Here is a 22,768-nt window from a genome sequence, read left to right as displayed (position 1 = left end):
GAGGAACCTGAAGGTGGACAAATACATGGGACTTGATGAGGTGCATCTATGGGTCCCGAGGGAACTGGCAGATGAAGTTGCAAAGCCATTATCCATCATATTTGAGAAGCCATGGCAGTCTGGTGAAGTTCCTGCTGACTGGAAAAGGGGAAACATAACCCCCATTTTAAAAAGGAAAAAAAGAAAGACCCGGGGAACTACAGGCCTGTCAGTTTCACCTCTGTGCCCAGCAAGATCGTGGAGCAGATCCTCCTGGAAACTCTGCTAAGGCACATGGAAAATAAGGAGGTGATCAGTGACAGCCAACATGGCTTCACAAAGAGCAAATTGTGCCTGGCAGATTTGTTGGCCTTCTACAATAGTGTTACAGTATTGGTAGATAAGGGGAGAGCAACAGATGTCATTTACGTGGACTTGTGCAAAGCATTTGACACTGTCCTGCATACATCTTTGTCTCTAAATTGGAGAGAGACAGATTTGATGGACGGACCACTCGGTGGATGAGGAATTGGCTGCATGGTCACACTCAAAGAGTCGCAGTCAACAACAGCTCAGCATCCAAGTAGCGACTAGTGAGCTATCAAAAAATTTATACAGGAAAAAAGATCTTTAAAAAATAAATGCAGCCCAGTTGTGTACATGTTTATCTCATGGAGAACCTTACCCTTAAGAACATCAACATCTTTTGCTTTGGGTCAATGTATTTTTTTGATAGAGGTATTTAAATTTAACCTGAGGCGGAGATACCCAAAAGATGACAGTGATTATGTATTTATGTAAATATGTGGATAGATAGATATGTCTCTCTAGTTTTTTAACAGGCCTGTTATTACCTAAAGTTTCCTGCTACGTAACAGGTTTTCAGTTGCTTATAATTGTTCTACAAATTAACTGATTTATAAAATTACTTTGAATTATCTTGGGAAATATTAGTTAGAGCAACTAGGTCCTTTTAACAATGAAGTTAGGGCAAAAATTAATTTTACCTATGTTAAAATTCTCAAAACCTTTTCTTTCAGAAGCTAGAATGTTCCCATACTTCTAATAATCTAGCTATTTGGTAGTGAATTGAACAGTGTTTCAGTTACATGTTTCTGGGCATTTTTTATGAAACTAATGAGAAAACTTGACCAAATTATTAGAAGCTGCTGTTAACATGTGCCAGGCTTTGCATATGAATTGCTTAGATAGCTCTTCCTGGGCAAGGTCCAGCAGTGATGCTGAGCAAAACCTGCCCCCAGCAGATTGGGTTGGGAAAGCCTAACAGAACTAAAGCAGGAAGATGCTCATCTTTCAGCCTTCAATCCCTGCTTTGCAGTGCAGCATGGAGTATGGAGTAAAAAGATGCTTACTTTAAAGATGTTCAACTGGAGGAGCAGGTGGCTGGGCTAAGGGAGAAAGGCAAGTAGTGAAAATCCATTACGGAAAAGGTTGGAGTTCCAAGTAGGAGCTGGGGTAGTTGAACCCACTGATGAAGTACCTCCAGGTTCTGTGCTCCAGACGTGGGGTAAACCATGGGATGACAAAAACCAGCCAGGAAGGAAGTTAGGGAAGGAAATGATGTGGTAGCAGTGGATTGGAGGAAAACTGAGACAGGATAAGACAACCTGGAGTCAGAAAAGGGAACTGCTTTTTTAAGGCAATGGGAAAACCCTTGTGCAAGGGCAAAAGAAAGAAGGTACAAAGAGTGTTACAGCCTGTTCCCTTGCTTGCCTACGATGTACCTCAAGGTACAAATAGAGTCAGAATCAGAAAATACCATTGTAGCCTGCTGGTAGGTGGCCTCTGCTAGCAGTGGTTCACAAAGAAGATGACAACATACCACTGCTGTGAGTACTTACTTGGCTTAAGTAGCAGAGGTGAGTGGCAACATCACACCATATAGTGGAAATTTTATTTTTCAGTTTGTCTGATGAATTTGTCAACAAAAAAATGCTATTAAAAGAATATTATTAGGTTTACGAACTCAAGTTGTGCAAAATAAAGGTTAGGAAGTAATAGTAAGAAGGTTAACTGTGCAACTTCTTAGTACCTTTAGGTTATGTGTGCTGTGATTCAGTCTTTGGTTATGTGTTTGCAGACTACTTTTCCACCAGTCCTCTGCCTTAGTTTTTTTGAAAAATGTACAAACTGATGATGGGGAATTGGAATTGCTCAGTGAATTGCTTTTTTGCTTGCTGTGGAACTTGTACAATGTATGGGGTAAGGAAGGCAAATGAAGTCTCCTCTAAAGGCACAATAGGGCATACTCGATTTACATTTGGGGGGAGCAGGACACAAAATAGTGATCTGACCAAAGCTTTTTGCAGCGGTAAATTAATTGGTTTTAACAGGAAAGATTTTATGGATCCAAGATTGAATTCCTGATCATAAAGTGAACGCTCCTTCATCACCCATCTTCTAACCTCCAAGGAGTTCACACCCCAGTAATTAAAACACACATTTGGGATGTAGGACATGCAGAGTCAAGCTTCTGCTGTGTCTGGTTTGGAACAGGAATCTGAATTTCAGTCTCAAGCATACTGAGCACTGGTCTGTCTCTGTTGGTTCAGCAGATGTTGGTTCTCTGTTGAAAAAAGGGATAGCCCCAGTGGGAGAGGTGAGTGTGCTGCCTACGACCCAATAGCCTGTAAGCTACAGCGCTGCAGCATGACATGCCATGAACCTCTCTTCGGAAACACAACAGCCTGCATGCCCTACCCAGGGCCAACAAGCATCCCCCTTGGTACCCTCGAGGGCTCGGTGCCAGAGACGGCACCCAGTAAAGCTCACCAAGGTAGCGCAGAGGGTGCCCTACCTGCGGCATGGTGACTGCCTGTGCCTGGAGCCAGGGTCAGTGCCGGCGGAGGATGGAGGCACAGAGGGAAGGGGCATCCCTTTGCTCCCGCTCCATACCGCCTCCTGCCCCACCGCCGGCAGTCCTGGCTCACCACGTCAGAGGTCAGGTGCAGTGCTGAGGGGTGGAAAGGGAGACCCTCTTTTAGCGAATTAACTGAAGAGCCCAATGCAATAGTGGCTTTTGCTGCTTCTGATACAGAATTCCTGTATAGTGTTGGACAGGATTTACAAAGATGGCTATTTTTTTTACCAGTGTTTTCTGCATGCCTCAAGCGTGACTTGTAGAGGTACCGAGTATTGTGGCTGCAACTGAAATTCAGGCTTCGAACCTGTCAAACCATAATGTATGTCATCAAAATCAGCACATTGCCTGGTAATGCACTGGTTTGGAATATGCAGATGGAAACCAGGCAGTACTTTATGGACTACTGGAGCTACTGCTGAGTACCTTGTGAAATACCAGCCTTTTGGCTTCTCATTCCCCAGAAGTCCTCTTATTTTAGGCTCTTCCCTTTGCAGACATTTACCTGGGAGCTATTCTTTTCTTTGAGCTAGGCTGGGAATGAACTTTTCCCTTCCCCCAGGTCAGTACTGATATCATCTACTGACAGTACAGAGCAGCACCAGGAATGTCCTGAGTCTTAGTACTGACTTCTAAAAGAAGCTTCAAGGTTACGTGCTGTTTTGGAAAAAAGAATCCCCAGAAATCACGATTTCCTGTAGGATAGCTTCTATTTTTCTAGTTTGAATATAACGTCATGGTTTAACCCCAGCTGGCAGCTAGGACCACGCAGCCACCCGCTCACTCCCCTCAGTTTGGAGGGGGGGAGAGAATCGGAAAAGGGGGAAAACTCACGAGACAGTTTTAATAGATAAAGCAAAAACCGCACGTGGAAGCAAAGCAAAACAAGGAATTTATTCACTGCTTCCCATCAGCAGGAGGTGTTCAGCCATCTCGAGGAAAGCAGGGCTCCATCACGTGTAACCGTTACTCGGGAAGACAAATGCCGTCACTACAAATGTCCCCCTGGTCCTTCTTCATCCCCAGCTTTCTATGCTGAGCATGATGTCACATGGCATGGAATATCCCTTTGGTCAGTTGGGGTCAGCTGTGTCTCCTCCCAAGTTCTTGTGCTCTCCCCAGCCTTCTCACTGGTGGGGCAGCGTGAGGAGCAGAAAAGGCCTTGACTGCTTAGCAACAACTAACATATTAGTGTGCTATCAACAGTATTCCCATCCCAAATCCAAAACGTAGCACTATACCAGCTGCTAGTAAGATAGTCAACTCCATCCCCTCATGACACTAAGATAATTACTCGGAAGAATCAGACATGACATTTCTGAAATTGAACCTCCCCCAAATTAGTGATAACTTGTGATTATTGTTTCTGGAAAACAGAAATAATTCCAGCTTTTCACCTGACTGTCATGTTTCAAAGTGAAAAACCATTTTATTGCATCAGTGAAATACCACCACAGTAAGTTCCATAAAATAGCCCACAAATAATTTATTCGTTCTGTTTTCAGAGAAAGATTAGAACGTGTTCTAAATGAGATGTGGAACACATATTTGACAATGAAGAGAAAGTAAATGATTCAACAGCTGCTTATCAGTTGACAGTGTATGGAGTTGCGTACTGATTGAGACAGCAGCCCTGCAGAAACAACTTTATTAAATGTTCCTGAGCATGCTGTCTTATAATACAGACCACAAAAGCTGTGATTTACAAGAGCTATCTTGGCATTTCCCACTTTATTAGTATTAGCTTTGCAGCCAAATAACATTCTCTTCTAATACACGTTTTAGTCATAGATAAATCATTGAGTCGGGACTCAGGTTACATTCGTTCTTTTCAAGTACCTGCTGCTGGTCTGCTGAGGGGTCCTGGAAAGTGAATTCTTTCTCTACATTTCGCCTTGTATAAAATAAGAATATAGGGCCTTTTCTCCAAATCACTGAAAAAAAAAAGGACAGAATTTCAGCAGACACTAAATTTGTGCTTTTTTTTTTTGTCCAGACTCTCGAGAATGACTTGGTTCTTGCCCAGATATTTTAAAATGTTATTTATTGCAATAAAATTTGATCTTGTTAATGAAAAACAGGATTTGTTTAAAAATGGCTTTTTATTATAGCAAATGTAGCTCCCCAGAACTGCTTTATGTTAATCCAGATTCCTCTCCCCTTCCAGATTCAATGGGAAGCTGTTTCTTTACCTTTGTGCAGTGGTACCTCATGCAGGTAGACAGTCAGGCTACTGATTTATCCCTCTGTTAATGCTCACACTTGTGAGCAGCAGTTGTAACCGCAGCAGAGAAGGCTATTTCTTAGACTTTTGAAAATATATTCTTGGGTTTTATGTAAGTATTATTTTAATAAATGTTCTGTCAATGATTTAATGTAATACAAAGGTAATTGTGTTTGATATATTAATACTAAATACTTGTTTGCTGGGAAATAAATAAACCTCTTTTTGAGAACAACTCTTACCTTGTCACCCAATATAGGTTTGCAGTGTTGTGCATACTGTTTATAATTGTGCATCGCATAGTAAACAGTGGAGTGAATGCTATTATTTGGAACCGATTTAATAGATAACCCAGAATTTCAAGGAGGCATAGACAAACAATGCGATAGTCAGGAGTAGGAATTGCCTTGAGGAACGGGGTTTGCAGGATTATAGGGGAGTCTCAATGGGCTTACTGCTACACACACCTATCAACTGGAAGTTTGCTTCTGTAAAGGAATCGGTTAAAAATAGACTTGGGATTTGCCTCAGTGGAAACCCATGCTACCACTGAATATTCCAGTGTAAAATTAATGTATCCAAGAATTTCATACAAATAGTGTCTGGCTTGTAGATTTAGGAGGGCAGTACAGTCTATATGAAAGCTTGTTTTGTATATAAAGAGAAATGTTTGCTTGTCAATACCATTATATGTTTCATATGTGAAATGCTGGAACTAAATTTAAGGAAAGGGCAATTGATTCATTTCTTTAGAAGCCTAGAAGAAATCTGTAATTTTGAAAAGACTTTGCTCTCCACGAAGGTAGAGTACATGGTTAAATCTCATTCACCTGAAAATCAGTCCCAATTGGCTTACTTAAATTTCTATATGTACACATGCCATTTGCAGAAACTGCTGAACCAGCTTTGTGCTTTTGCTGCATTTCGTTGTCAAAAGGACCCAAACCTTCTGTGTATGTTACACTTGTTATAACCTTACCTCATGCTGTATGCTTTGTACAAGAACCTGATTGTCTTGGCTTTTTCCATTCTTTGCTTCATTAATGCTCTCCCTATCCAGATGTTTTGGGTATGTATACAAGCTTGCAAATTACTTTTCCTGCTGTTTTGTGTTCCGTGCTTTATTGTACCTCACAGAACCACCGTGTGTTTCTCATAACTGGCTCACTGATAGACAAAAGCCAATCCTGTACTGTATTGCTAAGTATTTCTTTTAGAAAGTCTTGCTGGTTTTCCTTGTTTATTTTCAAGTAATTCTAAAAATAAAGTTGAGATTGACAAGTAAACGCTAAAGATTAGGTTTTCCACTGTACATTTCTAAGGTATGTGCACCTAATCTGCATATTCTAACACAGACACGTGAATGCTGATGTAAAATATGTCACTGTCTGTATGGTAAGTCGATTGCAGTCAAATGGCTGTGAAGCTTTTTGTTTGCTTTGTACGTGCATATGCAGCAACCTGTCAGACATTACCTGCACCCAATTTGCATGTGCAATTGAGTGCCTACCTTTGCAAAGTTGTCTGTAGAAAAATGTATAGAGCTCCCGTTCACATCATTAGGTTGATATGCCAGAGTTTTGTTTTCTGAAAGTGAAACATAAATGCTTGAAGAAAAAGTATTGGATTATCAGTGCAAATTTCAGCCTTGTGTTTTTATTTTCTTGATGTCTGTGTGAAAAGCCAGTTGAATGCTTGAAACTAGGCTAACAATTTATTTTATATATATACATTATATATATGAGATATAAATTATTTTATATATATATTATGCATCATATATATGATAATGTTATTACTTATTCTCCACCTTTGGTAATTTAATGACAGTTGTTGTATATGATGAGTTTCAAGTAAATGCTTCCCTGACTATAAATTAAACAGAAACTTAAAAGAATGCTAGCTAAGCCTCATAAAAATCCTCCCCTACTTACAGAGGCCGTGGAACAGGAATGTAAAATTGGGATTTGACCAAAAGTGTATTTCCATTCCAAAGTCTCAAGGATCTAATATAGTTCAAAGAGAACAAAAAAGGTGTTCAATGTGTTATGGAAAATCCTGATTGTCCCTTTATCAAGGTAGCTGGGACAAATGTCCAAAACTCTGACTTGCAGGCATTAAATCCTCTAATAGGGTAAAGAAATCTGCTAAACTTGAAGCTGCCTTGAACCAGAATGCTGTAATATAGCAGCCAAGAGCTTTTGGGTTATCGTGAGAATGTGGCTACACGTCTTTTTACACACAGAGTGGCATGAAGATCCTGAACCTGTTGTAATTTATCAGCCTCATGTGTCTTAAGATGCTCTTTTATCCTGCTGGCCCAGCCTTGATTTTGTTAACATCTAAGGTCAGAGTCTCTCTAATGAATTTTCCAGGTAGTTCTGCATTAGAAGTTTGGTACTAACTTTCCAATATTCTAACTTACGAATACTTTTTTGATATAGTATTAGCAAAGTATTTTAATGAAACTTCCTAAGTGCTTCCAAAGGACATAAGGAGAAAAAAAAATAAAATTCTTGATTTCTGTAAATTAGAGATAGCTCTCAGCAACGTGTCACTATATTTTGTCATGGTACTGCTCTGAAATGCATATGATTGATAACTATCTTGAAACAAAGCATGTGCTATAAAAAAAACAATATAGCAATGTGTTAGAATAATTCTTGAAGGTCACAGATATCTGTCTAATAATTAAGATACCTGGATAGGTGAATTAAGTATTTTTAGCAAGTCAGCTGTTTGCTTAAGAATACAGTTTGCTTCCCTTAAAATTATTCACACCTGTAGGTTGAATTGAGCCAGTATTTTTTCTTTCTCCTAGGCTCATGGAACTGATAAAAAATTGGCATATGTGTCCTCATTTTATCCAAGACTCAGGGTTTGGGTTGTTCAACCAGAATGCCAAGAAATCTGGGTTCATTTCTGCTCTCTGCTAAAAGAGGCATGAACTCATAATTTCCATTGCCATGACAGGCCTATGATCACCTTTATGATGGTTGTCAGTCAGTCCTGCTGAGTCTTACACGCTTTGAATAATAATTAAACTTTCCCTGGAGAAAAAACTGGAATCCACGTGTTTTTCCTCCCACTCTAAGCATCAGGCGACAGAGTCAGTATCTCTCCCACTCAGTAAATACGCAAACGTTTTGCGAGTGGCACACCATCAGCAGGAGGAGTTGAATAGCCAGTAATGGAGTGGTTCCACATCCTATCCGTGAGAAAGGCTGAGCGTTTTTATTTATGTTTGTTCTGAATAAAACAACGAACCTAGGGGAACGCTTACTTAGTGTCTATGTGTGGACCAGAGCTGTAAAAGCCTATGGGCTGCGCTGAGTAATGAGGCATGATGCAGAAATACCCAAGTTAGTGCCAGCCTGACGCGACGATATCCGTTATGAACTATGCAGAGACACTTGCTTGGTCCCCAGGGCAACATAAACGTTAGACTGCTGCTTTGCCCAACCTTACTATCCCGATTACTTGCTAACAGAGTGTAGGGGAGCTTAATGATGGATGCAGTGCTGTGCTGCTGCAGGGCACCTGGAGCGGCTGCCGTTCTACCTGACACAGTTGTCTCAGTGCAGCTCTCCCCTGTGCAGCGCTTGTCCACTCGTGTTTCTGCTGCAATCCATGGATTTCAAGCTTGTCTGTTGATAGGCCGTTAAAATTTACTTCCAGTTTAAACCTGGCATAAGAAGCATCATTCCATGAATGCTGTTGTTTTGCTAGCCCAGAGAAACAGGGGAGGAAGTAGACATTTTCATGTGCTGTTTAGTATTTTTAAATGACACTATCTGGTTTATATTTTCACATAATTACAGTATTGCATTTCAGGAGACGTTAGTCTATTATAAATAGATCTTGGTTGTGTTGAGGTTTCCAAACATCCCATTGTATCTGTAAATACCACTTGGACGTGTGTGTGCATTCAAGGCCGTCTGAATTCTGTCTACACGGAGCCCCGGCCGGCAGAAAGGGGAAAACCCTGTTTTCCCGCAGCACCTCACCGCACGGCTCCCCGCCAGCGGAGCCCAGGCGGCGGCGCCAGGCGGAGCAGCAGACATGCTCCTCTCCTTTCTGCCTTATCCCTCGCAGGAGCCCCGTCTGTTAGGCATGAGTAACACATGCAGCCGCTTTCCCTGGAAAATATTGTCATCCTTCCACTCTCACCCTCCCCTTTTTATGTAATGAGCTAGTGGCTCAGGCGTTTGGTTGAGACCGGTGAAATGTAAGTATATTCACAAAACTACATTTATGTTAGAGATTTGATTAAAACACCTGTAATCCAGGTATCTTCTGGCCCATTGCCTGAGAACTAAGCTAGAGCATTTATTCCTTCTTACTTGCTTATGTTCCTCTCCAAGACTTTTCCCTTCTCAGCTGGGTAGGCTGGAGGGGAGGCTCAGAGGCTTCTGCTCCCCGGCACAGGAACCGGTGAGGGGTGGGACACCTAATCCTGCTTGGAGACCACGAGGCTGAACCTCCCTGGCCGGAGAGGGGATGGAGCCAGCTGTCCTCCGTCCAGCATGACTCTGCCGTTAGCTCCCTGCCTACCCAGAGCAGCCTTGGTGCTCGAGGGGAGGAAAGGGTAAGATGAGAAGAAAGGGGCCAAACACGCACATACACGTAGGGTTTCTTACGGGCTTGCTCCGGACTGCTCGCACACCGTGTGGCTTTCTGGATCACCCTCGGTAGCATCTTGGTCTCTCTGCTTTGTGTACAGCGAGCACAGGCATCTAATGTAGTCTAGGAACACCTGCTGTGGCCGAGTACCTCCATTCCGGTTAGTGTCGTACCTGATGTAGACACTTCTGTGGTGATTTTGCCCACAATACAAGCGTGTGCATACGCACACATGCTCACAAATTAAAAGTTAAAATTTGAATTCTGTCAGTCAAGCTCATAATTTACTACTTAATCAAGAGGTGTGTGGGCACACCTCAATAGTCATCGCTTCCTTTTTGGTTTTCTTTTTTCATTTTCTTGGATTTCAGATATGACCTTTATCTATTTCTCAGCTGTTTTTTTGGTGCAATACTTTCTATGTGCTTTTAAGGCACTGGGGATAGATAGCACGTTTGTTTCTAATGCCTTTGTTTTGGAATTCCTGAGGCTGCCTTAAACTTCTCATTTCTTTAATTATGTTCATGTATTTTAGTGATTAATTATTTTGAAGGAAGTGTGCTTGTATAAAAGAATTAGCATAAGGAAAATCATGGCTACTGATTTCTGTTCTCCTTAATTTATAAATTTATTTGAAAGCCATTTGTGCAAGGTGTTGCTAGTCATTTTTATATGACATGCATTGACATAGGTATGTTCTTTTCATGCTATGCATCTGTAATATCAGGAGCTCTGTTTGGAAAAAGAGAACACTGTCTCTGTGGCTGTTGCAGTCCAAGTAATAATTTACAAATCTGTTTCTATGAACAGAACAGTGCCACCAATACTAGGATATTAAAGTTATACTGTATTCAGTTGACAATATGTGGATGTCACTGTTCCTGGTGAAGATCAAAACCTCTTTGCTGCGTATAACCAATATTTTACGGTTTCTAATTTGGCCTTTGCAGGCCAGAAGCATGTGCGTTTTGCATTGCAGCCCCATCACAAAACTGCTGTCTCCTGAGGGTCTTCCTAAAACATAGTGCTGATGTAGCCACTCCTCTGTCATGTTGGGTGTCCCAGTGACTTCTGGCTGCTATGGATGCTTTCTGCCCAGGTTTGAAGGAGGGTTGCGTTTCTCTGACTGTGTAGAGAATGTTCTTTTAGCATGGCATTGTCCAAGTGACCCTAAATTCCACCGTAGTTCATCTTGTTATTAGTGAATTGACATAGATGCAATGCACCATTGCTGTGTTTTTGCCTTTACTTTAGGTGAGATTATTGTAATGAACGGTTAAAGATTTTTGCTTGAAATTCACTTGTAAGGACCAACTGGTGTAAAGAATATTTGTCTGCCCTATAATGGGATGAGCCATTTACTTGTGCTCTCATTGCACTGAATTTCTATTCATTTCAGTGTACAGTAGGGATACTTGGAATTAATATACGTAAGTTTAAATGTGCAATATTTAAAGTTGGTTGTGAGATGCGTACTTCTTGTTTCGTAGAGTTGACCCCCTATCGTATGGAATAAATAGTTGGGTGCTCCTGTCGTTTAAAATATGTTCCCTTTCTGATTACCGAGGAGGGCATATCAAATAGATTGTAAGGGCCGCTTTAAAATTTGATAGCTTATTTCTGCTTTTGAGTGTTGTAGTTGGGCTGCCAGCATTTCATGATGATTGTCACAGTAGATCTAATTATGTTTATGCCTTTCATTATGATTGGCAAATATAATTTATTGGAGTTAACTGTTATAACCTCACTGTTATGCCTCTTCAGTACATCAGAAGGGACATTATTATAAATAGATGATATACACGGAGGTGGGAAGATTGCTAAGCTATTACCGTGCTGCTTTGAAGATACCGCACTGTCATTGTTCTCAGCAGCCTATTTTAACTACCAGTGACATCTGTGTTGCTGTCCCCACATGACATTGAGGGATCTTTGCTTACTTCGGTGAAAAGTCTGAGAGAAAATTTGTGTTGGGAAAGAATCTTTACAGGTATAGAATTTATTTTTTGGGACATCTTGTTACATAAAGATGAAAGCCAAAGCTGCAGCAGTAGATAAAGCCTTTTCATCTAATAAGAGAAGCTACTATTATTTAAGTAATTGCAACAATCTTATGTGTAGTATAAGGTTAGAATAGAAGGAAGATTTCAAGCAAAATGCAGGTTTTTCCAGAAGCCGAAGTACTCTGAGGGATGGGAAACCAGAACCTGTTCAGTAATCTCTGTGGGATTTTTTCCATCCATTCTTGACTGGAGAGGTAGAGGCACAACATACTAGTTCATCAACTCTGCAGCGTAGTTCCTTGAACTTTTCTCTTATACCCAAGTTAAGAAAAATAAATACTGAAATACTTTTTAATTGATGGAAAAGATATCTCGCTGTCTTTGGACTCAGGTGGAAACTATTGGTTCATAGGACCGTAGTTACCTGCAGTAATTGCCCTGGGTACGTTTCACAATAGAAGATACCCTGAGGCATACTCTGCCCTGGCAAAGGGTTGTTTCAAAGAGTACAGCAGGAAATGCAGTTCACAGAGATGTACTCTATACTGGCAGAAAAGAGCTTCCAGCAGTGTAGCAAATATTGCTTCCCCAGACAAAATTTTGATACACTAGCAAAAAGACAGATTTTGCTGGTTATAAGTTGTCTTGAACAAGGGTTTTTAGCAGTCTGGAATGGTCTTAAAATGATACATTAACTGATATTGTTATTCTGGCTGAAGTGTTGAGCCGGGTTTGAAATTGCAGGAAAGCAATCCAAACTCATCATCAGAACAGTATGACAAATTATCTCTGATATGTTTATTCTAGTTGTCATTTGGACTTAAATTAGGAATAGACTATTGACTCTCTTCTACTAAATCACTGAGAGAATGGAATTCAGTAATTCCAACAATATCTCTGCGTAACGAAGTTGCAGAAAATGTAATCATGAATGTGCCAAGAAGCAACAGAAGTTGTCTTCAAAAATGTGGTCCTAATTCAGACAGCAGCTGGGCCATAGTGCTTTTATCGACAAGCAGGAAAGCACGCACCAGTGCTTTCCGTACCAGCAGGCCGTGCACATCTCGCAATGTTCTCTGCTGTAAAAGACTGATTGGTCTGTACAAAGCCAAAATTGAAGATAACTACAAACAGATGGAGGTGATCTCTAATAGATCCAAACCAATGTCAACTTCCTCCAATAGAGAGCATCATATATAGATTTTCTGACTGCCATTTAAGATGTTACTTCATTTATAAAATGATTGTATTAGTCACCTAGTGATTTGGAATCCAAAGACTTTGAGCTAAATGGAGACTAGCTGGGATACTTTGCTCTCTCTTGGAAATTTTGCAACGTTATGGTACCAAATTTATTCAGTTGCTATTCTAAGATAACAAAAATCAGTCTCTTCAACACCTCTTGAAAGAGACCATTTGCTATAGAAAACTCTCTCTAGCCAGATCAGATAGGCTGTGCTTTCAAGCAAACATAACGCTTGTGCCAGCATAATAGCTAAAATGCTGGTGGTGTAATTTCAAGAAATTCTCTAATAAATCAGGTTTTGGTACCTCTTGTTCACATTTAAGTTTCTGTTGGTTATCTTCTAATATTTACTTTGAATGGGCTAGATATCTAATCTGGTTTTGGTTCATGGAGTGTGCACAACCTTTAAAGGGAAACCTATATGAATTACAATCCTGTCTGGCTCTATAACTTTCTTTATAGACTTGCACAAATCACCCAACTTCTGTAATTCCTCTGTGAAGTCAGCCTATAGCAAGATTTGAGCAGGAAAATGTGATTCCACTTCAAGGATGATTTTGCTATAATAAGATTTAGTTTTGTTTCATTTGGGAATGACGACAGTTTCTATACCACTTGTGAAAGTGGAAGCAGTCCATCTGTCTTGGAGAGGTTTGCCCTGGAAACTACTGCTGAGGAGCTGGCAGCATGAGTTACCAGAAGACAAAATGATTTTTTCTGGGACAATCACCTTTCCAGAACTCCTGGAGTTGTGAGGAGGATACCATAGCATTATTTGGATTATTGAATTATTATTTTTTTTAAAATGTTTTACACATGGTAATCAAATTTTTAACATGGTACCATGCTGAGGCCAGTATATGAAGGAAATTCTGTTTTCCAGACCTTTTATAAGTTGATGTAAGTGGAGAAACAGGAGCTTCTCCTAATATAGACCCCTCAGTATGTCTTAGTGCATATCTTGGTCTCTCCACTTTGAGCAAATTGATTACTATGTAAGATTAAAGTCCGAGTTTAAATTATTTACATGTAGGAAATTAATGGCCTAGTAAGATTACCATGTGATGCAGCAGGCATTCTTACCCCCTTTCTTTTTTGTTACATACATGGACTGGGGTCTTGTAAGAAAGTGTCTCTCTATGCTGGGATTGGAGGAAGCAGCGGGGGTGGGAGATGGAGGCAGCGCTGCCTGCAAGGGCAACAAACTGGAGGCAAAAGGCTCTCGTTAACGTTGCATTCGTTTCCCTAGCGTGCCGGGGACGTGCACGGCTAACAATTTCTGCCAACCTGAGGACGAGCAACACACCAGTCCGCAACATTTTCACGTTTCTTAAAACTAATTGCCTTTTAATATTTTCCTAAGTCTAATTTTCTCCTTATCTGCAGCTGAAGTTCAAAGCGAAATTGAGCGGATTTTTGAATTAGCGAGGACACTGCAGTTGGTAGTGCTTGATGCTGATACCATTAACCACCCAGCTCAACTAAGCAAAACCTCTCTGGCTCCCATTATAGTATACGTAAAGATTTCTTCTCCTAAGGTAAACATTTTACTGATATTCATGCTGTTTCTCCCCCCCCCCCCCCCCCTTTTTTTGGTCTTAAATGCAGATAATCACATGTCGTCATTAAAGTTCAGTGCTATATATTGTTATTGCCCTCCTTTGGATGGTGAAATACTGTTAATTAAAAAAAGTATCTTAGCTCTGGTGTTACCAAAACCCATTTTGGAAAAGAAGCTGTAGCTCCAATGGTTTTTGGAATCGGGATCGTGCTTTTAGTATCAGTCATGTAAGTAATGCTAGCAGTTTGTTAAATCAAAACAATACAGAAATTAAAGAAGGATTTTCACATAATGAATATCCGACTGATCGGTAAACTTTAACATCTCCTGGTAATGTGCTTTTTCATTCTGTGAAAAAACCTGCAGAGACCTTGTGAAGAGGCATTTGAAAGAGAAGAAGGAATTATGGGAGAAGAACTCAGGAGAACAATTAAAGAATTTCAACTTAGAAGCAAATAAAACCAGAAGCAGCAGAGGGAAATAGGAGGGGAACTTTTTAGTGCTCGTAAGAGGAAAGGTGGTGTTGGGAAGTAAATGAAAATTAGCTTGTTCTGGATGTAAACAGCATGGGAAGTGCTCCTGAAGCCAGCAAATGAAGCATTTGATCTGCTCAAGTGGACAGTTAAAAGTGTAAACATTTTAAGTGATTATATATGTACATTAAGTCCAAACCCGATCACTTTTATTAATGTCTTCTTTTTTCCAGGTTTTACAGAGGTTAATAAAGTCTCGAGGGAAATCTCAGGCCAAACACCTTAATGTTCAGATGGTGGCAGCTGATAAACTGGCACAGTGTCCTCCCGTGAGTTACTGTTATGTCTGGCCTTTGAAAGGTGCCTTTCCTTTGAAGCAGGAGGTTAATTACATAATTTCTGGGAATGTTTGCCCTCTTCTGGCCATATTTCACTATTGCTTTTTTGCAGAACATCTGAGGTCTCAGGGCTCTGCACAAGGGTGCCAGGGCAAACCGGTCCTAGTCACAAGCACTTATTAGGGTGTGTGCTGACTACCTTTACTGCTCACACAAGCTGAGCGTTTGTTTTACTTGATAAATCTTTTGGGGTTAGTGATCTAAAAATGAACCCTCTTAGTGACTGTGCTTTATCTCTGGCAGTTTAAGTTTAGGCTGGTGGTTTGTGTAGCTCCCCTTGGGAATATGTCACCACAGCCCATCGCTGTTGACATTCTTGGTCCCAGTTGTGGGGTACAGCGCAGCTGAGAGTTCTGTAGTTATTCCGTTGATGAGCACCGAGGCAAATTCTTTCAACTTCCACCTATAAAGTGGAGATGATGAGACCCCAGCTGTGTTTTAAACATGGCAAGCATTATTGCCTGCATACTCGACTGTCGTGAGTATGGGTAAGAGACCAGAAGATGAAGGTTCGGTTCAGTTGCAGATATGGGAATTTGCTTTAGTTACAGAGCTGAGTGAGGGGGATGTTTTCATCATTTAAGTTCAGGCATCTCAGTTAAGAGACCAGTCTGCTCAGGTCCCCAGGAAATCGGTGCTAGAGACCTGCGTAGGCTCTCAAAGCTGCCTTCAGGAGGACTTCTGTCTCCCTGACCAGGGAGGGATCAGAGGAGAGTCACCTCCTAACTTTAGATGCCTAAGATTAGACCATGTGACTAATCTCTTACCTAATATTCGTACAACACTTGGAAACTGGATGATCTGTATTACTTATGTTTCTTACTCTTATTAGTTACTGGGTTTAGTTTGTCTTAGTTTTCTCATAGTTATTCTAGATATAGGGAGTGAATCCCTTTTCTTGCCATTCCATATTGTTCCAATAGCTAAAAACTTCGATATTTAACTTTCATTCTGGATATTTGAGTTTTAAGATTTGTTCAAGTTGCGTCTTCCTGTCTTCATTGACTGTTTGTGCATTACTAAGTGGAAGTCAGGAGGACTTGCTTTAGCAAGTGTAACCTTAGTGCTAGTTATGATTGCTGTCTTTCTTATCAATTGCATTAAAAACAAAACAAACCCAAAAGGGTGAAATATCTTAACATAAGTATTATAAACGTGGTTCATTTTTGATGAATGGCAAGTCTGGTCATCAATGTCTGTAGCTGATCTGCCTTTAGCTGGTGGTTATTCTCACTAAAACCTTTCCTTTATCAGGAAATGTTTGATGTAATTCTTGATGAGAACCAGCTTGAAGACGCTTGTGAGCACCTTGCTGACTATTTGGAAGCCTACTGGAAGGCCACACATCCACCCAGCAGCAATCCTCCTAACCAGCTTCTCACTCGCACACTTGCAACAGCCACTCTTCCTATTAGCCCAGGTCCAAATATTAATTTACAGGTACAGTTTTTATGCCATTTCTTTGGGTTTTTTCTATCAACTTCTTTCTCTTCCAAAGCACAGTGGTAGTCTGACATTGGAATGTGCTGAATATGTCTTACTGTTGTTGATAGAGTAAGAGCTTTTTGAGTAGATATTCACCCATTTTCAGTATAAAAAGCAAATACAGGCACAGTATTGTTACGGCTATTGTATTCACAGTAGCATGTGTTTGCATATTGACTAGGGGGCTGGTGTTGATTCCAAGGACTAAGCCAGCCTGACTGAAAACATATGGTGATGTGAAGTGGAATACTTAAGATTTCATTGTGCCCAGGACACCACTGTGCCAGTAATATGTGTACCAGCCACAAGCATTTTTATAGCTGGCCATGTGTAATCCAATCAGAGGAATAAAACTGGGCTAATACTATGCACGTTACAGCCTCTGGTAACTCCCTGACTGATGGGCACAGTATCGCCCATAGGCAAATCCCAGCCCCAGGGGCCCTGCGTGACAAATTAGGTTACGTGCAGAGCAGATCCACAAATGTTGGAGGGAATCTGTTCCTACCCTCCCACAGGCTATCGAGTTGAGAATGACTGACTGTATTAGTGAAGTCTCAAGGTCAAAGTGGCCCTACCAGTGTTTCCTTTGTTCTTTTATTCACTGGCCATTGCTGTGAAAAGCATATACTTCCTTCAAACCAAACTCTTACATAAAACCTGAGTCCCACTGCACATTGTGCAGAAAGACCTTGAGAGGCCGTATGTTCGGAACAGCGAGGGTACTGTCTAGCGAGCTGGGAAAAACGAGCTTTATTCCCACCTCCGCACTGTCCCGCCTGTTGACTTTGGGCATATTGTATCCTCTCATTTCTCCTTCAACTTTTGCTTTGTATAATTGTATTAAGCTTCTCAGCATGAGGAGATACTCTTCTTTGTATACATATTGCATGGCATGAAATGAGGTCTTTAAAGATGACTTCATTTTAAATAGTGAGTGACACCTTGAGGCTGAAAAGATCACAGTGGGGCTTAAATAACATCTGTCCCACCTCCAATAATGGCTTACTACATCTAAATTTCTACCCAAGTTCCATATAGGCACATAAGTTACATATGTGTGCCAGTTAGAATTTGTAACTTTGGCTAAGAAAAATGCCTCTCTTTATAAAATAAATAAAAAAAAAAAAATCTACACCCAAATTAAAATGCCAAAGATTTGCTTTTTGTTTTTATGGTCTTTCAAAACAATTTTTTGTCTCAAAGAATTTATTTTCCATTAGAAGACCACAGACTTGACAGGTTTGTTCTTTAACAAGAACAATTGCTTCAGCTGCCTTGCAGGGTATCGCCTCCTTTTGCTTTCAAAAGCAGTTGCAGGAAAAGAGACCGTAAGCTATAGCTCATTTCTGCCTTTTTTTCTGTCCTCAGAGCTGAAACACCCTGAAAAAGTTGTGAGCTGCAAGAATTTCTGAGTATGAAATTCAGTATTGTTGTGTGCAGACTTGCTAGATAAACTTCCTTTGCTTTGTAGACGTGTTTATTATTTTGCTCAAGTTTTTTTTTATGCCTTTCGGGTGTGGATTGATAGTTCACTTACTTACTCATTTTATTAACCACATTCTCTGGAGGAACTATACAGAGTTTTAATAACATTTCTCTGAATGTTGTGCTATCTCCTTACAAATTAACGTCTTTTTATTTTAAGGACTGAAAATGAGAATGTATTTGCAGTTTCACAGTTTGTTTGTAGGTCTACTAATCCAAAAGTGCTAAGGAATGGGGGTCCTTTATGGAACACAGAACTTTTATGTTCCTTTTGTTTCATTTTCCCATGGTACGTTTTCAGCTGACGTCTCAAACCTGAGCCTGTCACCACCTTGGAATAGAGTGGCTTTATTTTCTAATCACGGTGGCTGAACCCATTCTCTCAAAAGCATTAAGATCCTCTACTTGGAGAATAGACTTTAAGTCTATGTCTCTGCCATTTTTGTGGACTGCTCTGCAGAGATAAACCCTACCACCAGCCATCTGGCCTGGAGGGGCCACATCCGCACTGCACAGCATTTGAGTCATTGTCCCCTGGGTCCAGCGCAGCACCCCTTTGCCATGAGATGTAATTGGCTTCTGTGTTTTTTCGGTCCCGGGTGTACATTGTAATGAGGGGTTTGTGTTGCCGGCTGCCAGAGCAGTATTTTTATAGCATGATGTTGACTGTGTGCATTGCATGGGGCAAGGTGCTTGAAGGCGTGAGGCCTCCTGGGACTGTCTAAAATTAAGTCGGTGAAGACCATACACCTCCTGTCTATCTGATGGAGAGCTTTGGAGCAAACTGTCCTGACAACTGTTCTCAGGTTTCCTCTTGTAGGGAAATAGTTGGCCAATTCCAAAAAGAAGACTGGAGCAGACGCATATGGTGTAGGCGATCCGGATGGAAATAGGGAGCAAGCCAAATTGACTGTGTGGACACAGATCTCTCTCTCTCCTCTTTCTGCACTGCTTAAACTTCTTTCCAAGAACCCCTGCTTCTTTGAAATTACAGCCTGAATAATGAAATGGGCTGATCTCAAACTTTCTCCATTTTAGGCAAAAAACCTTGTGAAGTTGGGCCATAAAATTCCTAGACTCTGGAATCTAATCCAATGCAAAGCCCTAATTTGGTTATGAACCGCAAGCCGGATCTGAATCCAGATTCAAACATTACCTGCTCAGTGTCCCTGTAATATATAGGGAAAGTTACTGTCAATGAATTTGCCCATAAATCCCAGTAGCCTAACACTATTCTGAAATGGAAGGTCTTGGTTCTAAATTTATTGATCGTGCTCCTCCGCGTGCACTTGTCATAGCAGAGAAGATGCATCCGAGTTTGTAAAAGTAGCATTCCTTTCAAAGCTGGCAAAGCTGGTTCAAATTTTGAGTTTATTCTCAAACCACAGCAATGACAGATTTTATTAGTCACAATTATATATATAGGTACATACATATTTGGCATTTGACCATATGAGAATTAAAGGGTTTCACGTGTGTACCCAGTTTACGTGCCTTAAAAACAGTCATGGTTGTGACCTATTAAAAATGTGTGTACACATCCAAAACAGGCACTGCTTTCGACTCTTTAGCTTTTCACGTGATTCCATTTATAATTCACCTCCGTTGAGTCATTTCTGTTCACCTTGAACACATCTATTCATGTTTACAATTACTGCATTTCTTTTCTGGCAAATCAGAATCATCTTGAGAATCATAAAAGCAAGAACAAAAAAGAAATTCGACCGCCGTTTCTGTTACCTTGTACTCATCTATACCATTTGTTTCAAATTAGGAACACATGGAGCAACCCGGCTAGTGGCTGGGAAGTTTACAGAACAAAATGTTGTCTTAGAAAATGACGATTTGTCAAATTTATCAAATTGTTGATTCGAAGCATGTTGCTTTTTAGAAATTTCTGATAAAATACAGATTTGTTCCTGTCCAATTTCCTGTCATTTTCCTTTTTGGGTTGCTAGGAAACCCACCTGCCAGGATCTGTAGCTGAAGGACAAAATTTCCTGCTTCCCCTAGCTCTTTTCCACAGCATAGAAAGACTGAAAGAAGATATGTCCGTGAGCTGCCCTGGAGGCAATCCTTATTTTTAGACAGCTCTGAACATAGGAGGGCAAACTTTAGACTAACTTTGATAAATTCAGAACAGTCTCACAAACAAATGCCTGTATAACTCTGTTAAAACCTACCTTAATTTTGTGCCAGTAGAGGTGATTTTGTCTTGACGTTCTTCACCTCATGTGAGAAGGATAATTCAATTTCACCATAAACTCTTTCTTAAAATTTTGCAATTAAGCTTGAAAAATCTTTGGCTGTGGTTTGGGAATAAAAGCACATTAATGTAATGAAGCCCCCAAATGTGCTAAATAATGCCACTTGTTCGTTTTGCAGTGATTTCAAAGCATTATGCTGGTGAAGAGTAGGTTTGATATTACCCGGTAATTTTTATTTCAGTCTTTTAATAGTAGTGGTGTGTTAGGAAATTCTTTAGGTGATAATATCGCTCTCCTCCTGCTTTCCTTGGCAATGGTCTGTATTCTTCAGCTCTTAAAATTATGAGGTCAAAGTTTAATTTTTCATTACCACGAAGAAATTGAATTATTGCTGAGAAAACCAGAAGGTCAGTGATACTATTAGTATCATAATACAAACTTTATTCATACCAGATTCGATTGCATTCTTTTTCTTTAAAAAAAAAAAAAAAAGCTACTCTAAAAGAGCCAAGGTTTCATACTTTGGAATCTCTGCTGGAATCCACCTCCTCAGTCCTCTAAAATCACTTTCCTATAATGGCTGTTTCCAAGCAGGCATCTGTAAACTCTCAACTGATACCTGCCCTCTCCTGGCACGATACGTCCTCTCCCAATTTTTCCGCACTTTGTCCTGCTTCTGCATGCTCTCTTTTTGTCTGGAGTGTGGTAGGCAATTATTGCTAACTGGAAGAGTCAGAACATCACAGGAGACGAGAAAGTGTCACACAATAACCCCAGTGCCACTTTCCATTCTCTCCATTCTGATGAGAGTGAAAGGAATTGTTTGTATTATAATACTGAGTTTTCAGTAAAAGTTGAATTCTAATGTGGTTTTTTTTTCTAGCTTAGATTCAAAGTGGATTGTTGTGTACTTCAATTTTACCGGTTTCATGATACTTTCTAGTTGAATTTGGTATTGGGGAGGTTTTTAAACGTGTACTTCATGTACGTGAACTTACTGCTGGTTGTGATAGCAGGGATCTCAAGGAGACCAGAGGAATGACCATTCAGTCGCTGAATGCAGCGGTTCACAAATTGAAGAGGAAGCACGCGTTGAACCCATCAAGAAATCCCAGCATCGCTCTTCCTCAAGCCAACACCACAACCATCGCAGTGGTGTCAGAGGCCTTTCTAGGCAAGAAACTTTTGACTCAGAAACACAAGACAGCAGAGATTCGGCTTACGTAGAGCCGAAGGAGGACTACTCACACGAGCACGGTGACCACTATGATTCTCACAGGGATCACAATCACAGAGACGAGTCCCACGGGAGCAGTGATCACAGACATAGAGAATCAAGGCATCGCTCAAAGGAGAGGGACCGCGAGCAGGACCACAATGAATGCAACAAACAGCGTAGTCGTCATAAATCAAGGGACCAATATTGTGACAAGGATGGGGAAGTGATATCGAAAAAACGTAACGACGCAGGAGAATGGAACAGGGATGTTTACATCCGCCAGTAACTTTTGCCTCCGGCAGTCTTGTGTTTCTTTGAAGTCTTGTAACGATGCCCCTTGAAAATATCTTTGGGTTCTTCATTGCAGAACATATGGTATCCTTCTGTATGCTGATTTGTATTGCTGTTGCTTGCATAGCAATAGCATGAAATAGAATATTCATATACTTATTTTTCTGGTTAGTGCTATATGAATTAGCGTAGTACAACTGCAGAGCTCCTGATGTTGTACTATGCCATTTTTCAAGCTGTTTTTTGGTAGCTGCCACTTGAACAATATCTGTTGCCATCAAGGTGGTGTTAGTGTTTTTTAAAAAAAGGTACATTTGATGTTTAATAACTTCCCGTGTATTGAGCAAGCCAGAATCAGCACATAAAAAAAATCTAAACCTTTTTGTCTGCTCTGATCTTTAATTTGTATGCACTTGATTTGCATATTGATTTAAGAGGCACTATCTGTTGCTTATACCTCTGGTGGACTCCATTTGAAGACAGAATTCAGTCTTGCCTTACAGCCAGGGGATCATAAAGTCAGAATCTATTTTCTATGTACTGGTACTGTGTACTGTATATACAGTTTATAAATGTTATTTCTGCAGACACCTTCTTACTATATAAGTTTGATCACACTGTTTTAGAGTCCTAATGCCAAGTCAGCAGATTTGCTTTTGAATTACTGGCAACTGGAACTAGCCTCATTTA

General features: G+C 40.5%; 1 protein-coding gene across 8 annotated transcripts in view; it reads left to right on the top strand.

The window, feature by feature from the left end:
- The window catches only part of CACNB2 (calcium voltage-gated channel auxiliary subunit beta 2), a gene marked incomplete at its 5' end in the record, with an annotated part of 254,788 nt that extends 232,626 nt beyond the window's left edge, over positions 1–22,162 (top strand). For all 8 annotated transcript variants that reach the window (XM_082479486.1, XM_082479489.1, XM_082479484.1 and 5 more), the window contains 4 exons: positions 14,343–14,494; positions 15,224–15,319; positions 16,643–16,828; positions 21,585–22,162. In XM_082479486.1, coding sequence (XP_082335612.1) covers positions 14,343–14,494; positions 15,224–15,319; positions 16,643–16,828; positions 21,585–22,073 — 923 coding nt within the window. In that variant the 3' untranslated portion in view covers positions 22,074–22,162. The remainder of the gene's footprint in view (positions 1–14,342; positions 14,495–15,223; positions 15,320–16,642; positions 16,829–21,584) is intronic.
- Positions 22,163–22,768: the final 606 nt, after the last annotated feature.

This window comes from Vanellus vanellus (assembly GCF_965231255.1).
Source record: "Vanellus vanellus genome assembly, chromosome: 2".
NCBI classification, from domain to species: Eukaryota; Metazoa; Chordata; class Aves; order Charadriiformes; family Charadriidae; genus Vanellus; species Vanellus vanellus.
This window is presented reverse-complemented; position numbering and strand designations above follow the sequence as displayed.